Below are 8,332 nucleotides of genomic sequence, written 5' to 3'. Positions count from 1 at the left end.
AGGCCTAAAAGTGTCTGTCATAAATAAAACTAATTAATAGGTCTCTGAGCAAATGCAAAGGCCAACAGGCAAATAATATAAACAGTGCTGCAAAAGATCTACGTGCCATTCTCTGCAAAGCATCAAAGCCATTCCTCATTGCACAATCAATGCAAAAGTGATTTCAAGTAAAAAAAAAGAGACAAAGGAAAAAACTGCTCCTAAAAAAACAAAGGAGCTGCTTGACTTAAAACACAGTTTCTCCTTTATTTTATTCTAGATTACTAGAACTACAAGCCAATGACTTAAATGAAGGGAAAAAAATCGGAATCAATGCAAAAAATACCGACACGTATCAAAAACACAGCAGGCAACTGTTCCTTCCAGTAAACTTCTAAATAATTCACACCCAAGATACAGAAGCCAATCTTAGGAACACACAGTGCCAAAAACAGTCGAGGGAACAGTTTCTTTTGTCACCCAGATGCAAAACACAACTCCAAAACAGAGGCACCAGCCAAAAGAGTTGCATTTAAACCAAAATTCCAGCAAATAAAACCAAAACATGCCTGGAGGAGCTCAGCAGTGCAGCAAGCATGGTCCAGGCTGCACTGCATGGGATCCTGCATCCCACAGGATAGCCCTGGGGACCCAAAAATACCCTTTGTAGAAGCCAAGCACCCCCTGCCTGCCCCGCCATCTAGCCGTGTTACACTCCAAAAGCACCAACTGTGTTTTCATCTTGTTGTAAACTTCCAAGGGAAAACAGTGGCTGATACTCACAGTGTTCTAAAAGACAAAAAAAGATCTTGACTTGGGGTATCACATGGGGCTGAACCTCAACAGCTCCACACGCAGGGACTCGTAAAGACACAAATACACTGTTGCGCCCAAATGTCCCATCTATAAAACTTGGCACAGACACTTGGTGGGAGCAGATGACCCGTTGTGTCCCCTTTCATCCTGTTATGGTGTGATTTCGTGACTCTGCTTTTGTGACTCTGTGATTCTGTGACTGTGATTTTGTGACACTGTGACTCTACGATTTTGTGACTCTGTCTTTCTGTGGTTTCGACTCCGTGCCTGTGATTTCGTGACTGTGTTTCTGTGACTCTGTGGCTCTGTCCCCCCGTGTTCCCGTCCCTGTTTCCCGGCCCCGTTCCTGTGGCGGCCCCGCTCTTCCCCAGCGCCCCCTGCCGGCGCTCCCGCCGCCCTCACCCGCGCGGGTCCTCCGGGCCGGCAGGGGGCGCTGCGCGGCGGAACCTCGCGGCCGCTTCCGCCGGTCGCGGCTGAGTCACTGCGCGCGCCGCCCGCCCGGCCCCGAGCCCCGGCCCGTGTCCCGTGTCCCGTGTCCCGCGTCCCCCGTCCCGCCGCCGCGATGCCGCTGGAGAACCTGGAGGAGGAGGGGCTGCCCAAGAACCCCGACCTCCGCATCGCCCAGCTCCGCTTCCTGCTCAGCCTGCGGCCCCGCGCGCCCGACCCCGCCGCGCGCGACGAGCTGATGGCGGCGGTGCGGCTGCACAGTGAGTGTGGGCCGGGGGTTTTGGGATGCGGGGGGTCTGTCCCTGCACAGGCACTGCTGCCCAGGGGATCTGTCCGTCCGTCCGGATCCGACTGTCTGTCTGTCCTGAGGCGGTGTGGCTGTGTCTGGTCACCACCCCGAGGATGTGTGCGGGTGGCAGTGGGTGTGTGGGGCTGTGCGTTTGTGTGTGTGCACATCCCTCAGCAGCCTGTGGTCACTCTGCCCCCGAGGTTGTCTCCCCTGAGCGAGGACAGCCCCAGAGCAGGGTGGTGAGGCGAGTGAGGTGGGGCAGGGAGGGTTTGGACATACGGGTGCGGTGCCCTGTCCCCGGCTCTGACCGCTGTTGTGTTGTGCTGGTATCGTGAGAGTCCTGAGTTGAGCGCCGGGGTCTGCTGTGCTCGCAGTGGGATAAATAGAATCATGGGATATCGTGAGTTGGAAGGCACTCACAAGGATCATTGAAGTCCAACTCCTGGCCCTGCACAACACAGCCCCAGCAATCCCACCCTGTGCCTGAGAGTGTTGTCCAGACGTTCCCTGAGCTCTGTCAGGCTTTGGGTCGTGGCCACTGCGCTGGGGAGCCTGTTCAGTGCCCGACCACCCCCTAAGAACCTTTTTATAGTATCCAACCTAAACCTCCCCTGACACAGCTCCATGCCATTCCCTTGGGTCCTATCACTGGTCACCACAGAGAAGAGATCAGTGCCTGCCCCTCCTCTTCCCCTCATGAGGAAGTTTCAGACAGCTTTGAGGTCTCCCCTCAGTCTCCTCTTCTCCAGGCTGAACAGACTAAGTGACCTCAGCTGCTCCTCATACAGCTTCCCTTCAAGGCCTTTCATCATCTCCACGTCCCTCCTTTGAACACTCTCTAACAGCTTAATATCCTTCTTGTATTGTGGTGCTTAAATCTGCCCCCAGGACTCCAGGTGAGGCTGCCCCAGCCCAGAGCAGGGAAAGTGCAAATGGGGGAGGTGTAAAGAGCAGTGATGGAAAAGGGTCAGCAAAAGGAAGTGTGAGGGGCAAAGTCTGCAGAAACACTGTCTGTGCCATGTCTGGATTTAACAGGTACCTGGGCATAAGAAGGTTGTCGCTGGCATTGATGATGGCATTGTCCTGGAAACATGCACACAGTCACTTCAGCAATTAACAGCAGAGCTCTTCCTGCTTCTCTTTCAGACATGGCTCCGTACTACGAAGCCCTGTGCAAGTCCCTGGAGTGGCAGATGGACACGGATCTGCTGAACAAAATGAAGAAAGCCAATGAGGAGGAGCTGAAACGTCTTGACAACGAGTTAGAGGATGCAGAGAAGATCCTGGGGGAAAGCGAAATCCGGGATGCAATGATGGCCAAAGCTGAGTACCTGTGCAGGATTGGGGACAAGGTTGGTGATGGCACAGGCTTTATGGACTCATATAACACAGTGCATGGTAACCCTCTTAGCTGGGCAGATCCCAGTGAGCACTGGGGGACTTGCAGTGCCTTTTCTTACTGGCACAGCTCAGGTGTGGATGGCAGATAGGGAAGGGTGTTACTGAAATTTAAATTATCTGGGAAAAAAACCCTAGCCCCTAAAAGAAAACATCTTTTTTTTCTTGACAAGGTAAAAAGTTATTTTCCCCTTGCAGATATCATTTTTCACTTTCCTTGTGCCTTTAAACTTTTCTGAGCTATTTACATCTTGCAGCTTAATTTCAAGTTACAGAGTAGATTTTCATAGTCCTTAGCTTTAAAATATACACGAGAATCAGCTCTTCTAATGTGATTTAAACTTTGAGTCTTTAAGATTATTCGGAATCCATAAAGTGAAAGTTATGGGAAACTGACAAAGTCACAACTGGCAGGAGGAGACAATATGTGTTCTTACCAGAGGCATTTTGTAAGTGTTGTAGGGGCTTTTAACATTCTTATGGTAGAAAACACTCTTTTGCTAGGAGGGAGCTCTGACTGCGTTCCGCAAGACTTACGACAAAACTGTGGCACTGGGACATCGTCTGGATATCGTGTTCTATCTCCTAAGGATTGGCTTGTTTTATATGGATAACGACCTCATCACACGGAACATTGAAAAGGCAAAAAGGTACCACTGGAGTTGTCCTGAGTGCACTAAAGCACTCTTGAAACAAGCTGTAGCAAAAGAAATGGAATATAAATACCTTTCTGTCCAGAAATGACTGGGACTGGTTGGGAGGCAGAATCACAGTGATGGGTGGGTGTTACCTTGTACTTCCTATTCCTGGAGTTTTTTATGAAGGGGAAGAGAAAAGCAAAGTTAATATTTTGTGGCAGCTGTTTCCTAGCAGCTGGCTTCATTTGTATTTGTAGCCCACCCCCTGCTCCCACTTTGTGTGACTCAGCCTGTGCTCCTCTCCTACTTACAGCCACTCCAATTTTCTGTTAATATGATTCTTAAAAGATGGCAACTTGTAACATTTTTTCTATGCTGCAGTTGGACAGCTTTGTTTTTAGCACAAAGGCAGTGGAAAACTGTTGCCACAGCTGAGGCTGACAGTAATATTTACCTTTTCCTTTCAGCTTGAACTTGCACTGTGCAAAAGTATCTGGCCTCTTCTGTCCCAAGGAAGATACTTTCCTACCCAACAGGTGTACAGGACCTGGGCTGTTTCAACAAGCTGTAACATAAGCCAAGTTATTCTGTCTCTAATGTCATGGTATCAGTTGATTCATACTTGTTTTGTATAACTTATGACATGACACATTTACATAAGTAAATATTCTTTGTTCTATTTTAAGTCTAATAGAAGAAGGAGGAGATTGGGACAGGAGAAACCGCCTCAAGGTTTACCAGGGCCTTTACTGTGTAGCAATTCGAGACTTCAAACAAGCAGCAGAGCTGTTCCTTGATACAGTTTCGACGTTCACATCCTATGAACTGATGGATTACAAAACGTTTGTAACATACACTGTCTATGTCAGCATGATTGCCTTGGACAGGCCTGACCTTAGGGAGAAGGTAAGGAAAGCAGGTAGAAACACTGGTGCAAACCGACACAGCCTTTCCTTAACCTGTCCATCTCCAGGCTGAAAGTGGTGGTTAAACATGTCTGTTTGCTTTCAGGTTATTAAAGGAGCCGAGATCCTGGAAGCCTTGCACAGTTTGCCAGCTGTACGACAGTATCTCTTCTCCCTTTACGAATGCCGTTATGCAGCCTTTTTCCAGTCACTAGGTGAGGCTGGGTTTTGTCCTACAACACTGTTTCAGGTGTTGCAGTTACTTGTTTCTTCAGTTAGTTGTTTCCACAACTTCAGTGGAGTACCTCCAGTCTAGAACTAGAGCTACATGCAGAAAAAAAACAAACTAGAGATTTTTTTTAACAGTGACCTAAAATCTCCTGCTTTGATTTTTCAAACAAATGAAGAAAAATTTCACATCCAATGAGCTTTGTGAAAGGTCACATCTGATTAGGTGGAAAAGCATTTTGAAAATGGCTGTGACACAGTGTCTTACCTGAAGAGCCAGGTCAGGAAAGTTTTGAAAGGTTTTATCTTCCAAAGAAGTTATGGAACTTGCAGTCTAAAGGCCCAGAAATCTCAACCTGTACAAGATATTACCCAGAAAGTTTTCAGTGTTGTTCCTGCTGGCTTTCTGCTCTGGTTTCTGTTTAAAAAGGTGACACCAAAGAAAAGCTTTTCATAAAACTCATTCTTGCGAGTTCTGAGACTGCTTGTTTTCCTTCTGTAAGATTTAGAACACAAGAAAATAAGATATTTAGAAAGAATCCTTCATTTTGTGGAACACAAGGCCTGATGAGACTGAGTTAAAGGACAGCGTTTTCCTATTGCTGGCCTTATCCCTTGCTGAGAACTGAAACTGTCCGGAAAAAAAATCACTTCAGTGCCTGGAAATCCTTGTAGCTAATTTAAGAGCTAGTAGCAGAAAGTTAATGTTATTTCCTTACACAGTTTCGGGTAAGAACGTTTCTTTAAGTAGTTACATACCAAGTTCTGCTCGTTTTCCAGCACCGCACAGCTCCTGCAAGACGGCAGATGCAGCTCCTGCTTTCAGCGAGGTGATACCCCTCACCCCTGACAGGAGGATTCTGTGCTGATTAACAGGCTCTCATTAGCTCTGCCACAATCTTATTTGCATGTTATTACTGCACCTGGTTCCAGAACTGATATAAATTACACAAATTTACTTTAGCGTAGAATCCCTTTCATATCCTGAGGAATGCAAGAATACAATATAGCTACGGTCACACCCATTACTTATTAACTGGTGCCATGTGTTTTATTGACATAACTGATATTTTGCATTTCTTGCAGATTACTGACTCTTTTTTTTTTCCTTTTTTTTTTTTTTTTTCCTTTCCAGCTATTGTAGAGCAAGAGATGAAGAAAGACTGGCTGTTTGCACCTCACTATCGATACTACGTGCGGGAAATGAGAATCCACGCGTACAGCCAGCTCCTGGAGTCTTACCGGTCGTTGACGTTAGGATACATGGCAGAAGCCTTTGGAGTCAGTGTAGAATTCATAGATCAGTAAGTTCTTTGGCTTTTTAAGTTCATAAAGATCTCACTTTATACCTTTTAAGTATTTATGGCGATCTCATTACGAATAAAGATCTTTGTTCTGCTTTGATTTTAAATGTGCCAAGCTATGTTTCTGTGGAAGAGCGTGAGAAACTAGTATTTTGTTAATTAATTGGTTCTTATACTGCTATGTTTATTGACCTCTGTGTGCTGTGAAACTTTAGAATTTAGAGGATGACTTAGTTCACAGCTGTGCAAAAACTGAGCTGTCACAACTTGGGGGATCTGCACATTTTGTATACCCTGCCAGTCTCCCCCTCTAGTTTTGCTTGCTTTCTGGTACATGGACAGGATCTGATGTTTTTTGCTTAAATCATATGCTGCAGACTAAATTTGTAATTCTTTTCTATAAAACCAACAGATTTAGGTCATGGTAAGTGGTGAGTGAAGTGAGTAACTGACTTTTACTCTATGTACATGAAGCACTTTGTTTCAAATGCCTTCACGAGACTCATTCTTGTTTCAGAGCGGTTTCAGATTTTCTAATATAGAAAACTTACAGAAATATGAAACTGCTTGAAATATTCCAAAATTAATAAGTGTTTCGAGAGAAACCAAATACCCATTCAATTCAAAGGTAAATGCTTTAAAGTCATACTAATTCTTATGCTTCCCAGTAATTTATTACAAATTGTAACTTGTTGTAACTGTTGAACACAGGAATATTTTCTTCTACCATCAGTGATAGACCACCAGTTGATAAAGCAAAATAACAATAAAATAAGCATTTAAAAAAAAGATTTAAAAACTATTTAGAGACTTTTCTAATGAATTGACTGGCATGAAGATATTTACCCCAGGATAAATCAGGTGCACTGCACAACTGCTGCCTTTGGATTTGAAGAGTAGTTGATGCTAAGCTGAGTGATAAGTTTCACTGAATCAAGTACAACACTTTGGCTTCTGAAGAAAGTAGTAAGAGGTTTTGTGTTCAGATCACTAGAATGATTATTCTTGGGTGCAATGTCTGAGCTTTAATAAGATGAGGATGCATAAGATAAGATACCTTATGAAAATACATTGGCTGCTGCTTCAGAAATACAGCGTGGTGACACTGCTGTGTTGTAGCAGCAGTTTCAGTGCTGTTAGGTCTACAAGTCCTTGGTGAAACGTGATCTAACCAACTTTTTTTCTTTATTTAGGGAGCTTTCAAGATTTATTGCAGCTGGGCGATTGCACTGCAAAATAGACAAAGTAAATGAGATTGTAGAAACTAACAGGTATGTAACAAGTCCTGGTTTTGACAGCCCAGTTCAATTATATACCTTTTGATGACATTTACTACAGGAATGTTTAGTGCCTTGATATAAAAAACATTCTTCTAACCCCTTTTTTTCCCCCCTCACAATTCCCAGGCCCGATAGCAAGAATTGGCAGTACCAAGAAACCATCAAGAAAGGAGATTTGCTGCTAAACAGAATTCAGAAACTTTCCAGAGTAATTAATATGTAATTTTTTTAATGCAAGGGAATGCAAGATTTAGATGTTTAAAACATTTTGGAAGTAACCTATAAATATATTGTATAACTTGGTATACTGTAGGGAAAAAAATAACTAGCAGGAGAGGTAGTGTTTTTACTTTCCACTTCATTATGTACACACTGTTCTGTTCGGGTGTACGGAACCCAGTTCATTTATTAAATGTATTATACCATTGGTGATCTCTTTGGTAATATACTTTGTTCCTTTCCTTGCCTCTTTATACAGTGTTCAATACTGAATAGCAAAGCAGGGTCACAACCTGTGAACAGAGAGAACTCATGGCCATTTTATGCTTGCTTTTTTAAGACTTTTGTATTGGAATCAGAGGTGAAAAGAATCAGTTGCGTAATAGTAAAGTAGCCAAAAATTTTAGTGAAGATTGTGGACTGTCCAGACATGGACAAACTCTTGCAATAAGGGGGTTACACTTTAAGGGAGAAGGAATAAGGATACAAGTGGTTGGGGTGAAGAAATAATATAACCACAGAAACTATATGGACTAAAACTTTGGGAACGTCTTTAACTGAAGTAGCCTCTCCCTTAAAACTACAGGAAGTCAGCATGTGAGCAAAGCATTACATTTGTAATTCCTGCCTGGGTTAGATTTGCAGAGCTCACAGTGATGGCAGGAGCTGTGGAAGTGACCACTGCAGTGTGACACAACTGATCAAGTACTGCAGGGGTTACGATTTCTTCCTTCACAGCTGCTGAGGAATGAATGTCTCACATAGGCTGCTGCCAGGCTGATGACACATGGTTTCTGGCCGTAGGCAGCAGCTGTTTACCCTGCTGGCC

The 8,332-nt window shown here is 44.4% G+C and overlaps 1 protein-coding gene across 2 annotated transcripts; it reads left to right on the top strand.

Moving 5' to 3' along the window:
• Positions 1–1,264: 1,264 nt before the first annotated feature.
• Positions 1,265–7,722, top strand: PSMD6 (proteasome 26S subunit, non-ATPase 6). 2 transcript variants are annotated; one of them, XM_027640650.1, is made up of 8 exons: positions 1,265–1,502; positions 2,678–2,883; positions 3,434–3,579; positions 4,254–4,473; positions 4,579–4,687; positions 5,836–6,004; positions 7,198–7,275; positions 7,411–7,722. In XM_027640650.1, exons 1-8 carry the CDS (start codon positions 1,358–1,360, stop codon positions 7,505–7,507), a joined length of 1,170 nt encoding a protein of 389 aa, XP_027496451.1. In that variant the 5' UTR covers positions 1,265–1,357; the 3' UTR covers positions 7,508–7,722. The 2 variants fall into 2 exon arrangements, with proteins under 2 accessions (XP_027496451.1, XP_027496452.1); XM_027640651.1 differs by lacking the exon at positions 1,265–1,502 and adding an exon at positions 2,392–2,427.
• Positions 7,723–8,332: the final 610 nt, after the last annotated feature.

Source organism: Corapipo altera, unplaced genomic scaffold (genome assembly GCF_003945725.1).
Source record: "Corapipo altera isolate COAL_440 unplaced genomic scaffold, ASM394572v1 55, whole genome shotgun sequence".
NCBI lineage: Eukaryota > Metazoa > Chordata > Aves > Passeriformes > Pipridae > Corapipo > Corapipo altera.
The sequence above is the reverse complement of the archived record's forward strand: the minus strand, read 5'-3'. Positions and strand labels throughout refer to the sequence as shown.

What these genes read in the sequence shown, in the direction of transcription:
- PSMD6 (XM_027640650.1), top strand. Translation starts at nt 1,358, where the DNA reads ATGCCGCTGGAGAACCTGGAGGAGGAGGGGCTGCCCAAGAACCCCGAC. An exon ending in TGTGCAGGATTGGGGACAAG is followed by an intron (nt 2,884 to 3,433) that starts GTTGGTGATGGC and finishes CTCTTTTGCTAG; the next exon opens with GAGGGAGCTCTGACTGCGTT. An exon ending in GAGATTGTAGAAACTAACAG is followed by an intron (nt 7,276 to 7,410) that starts GTATGTAACAAG and finishes CACAATTCCCAG; the next exon opens with GCCCGATAGCAAGAATTGGC.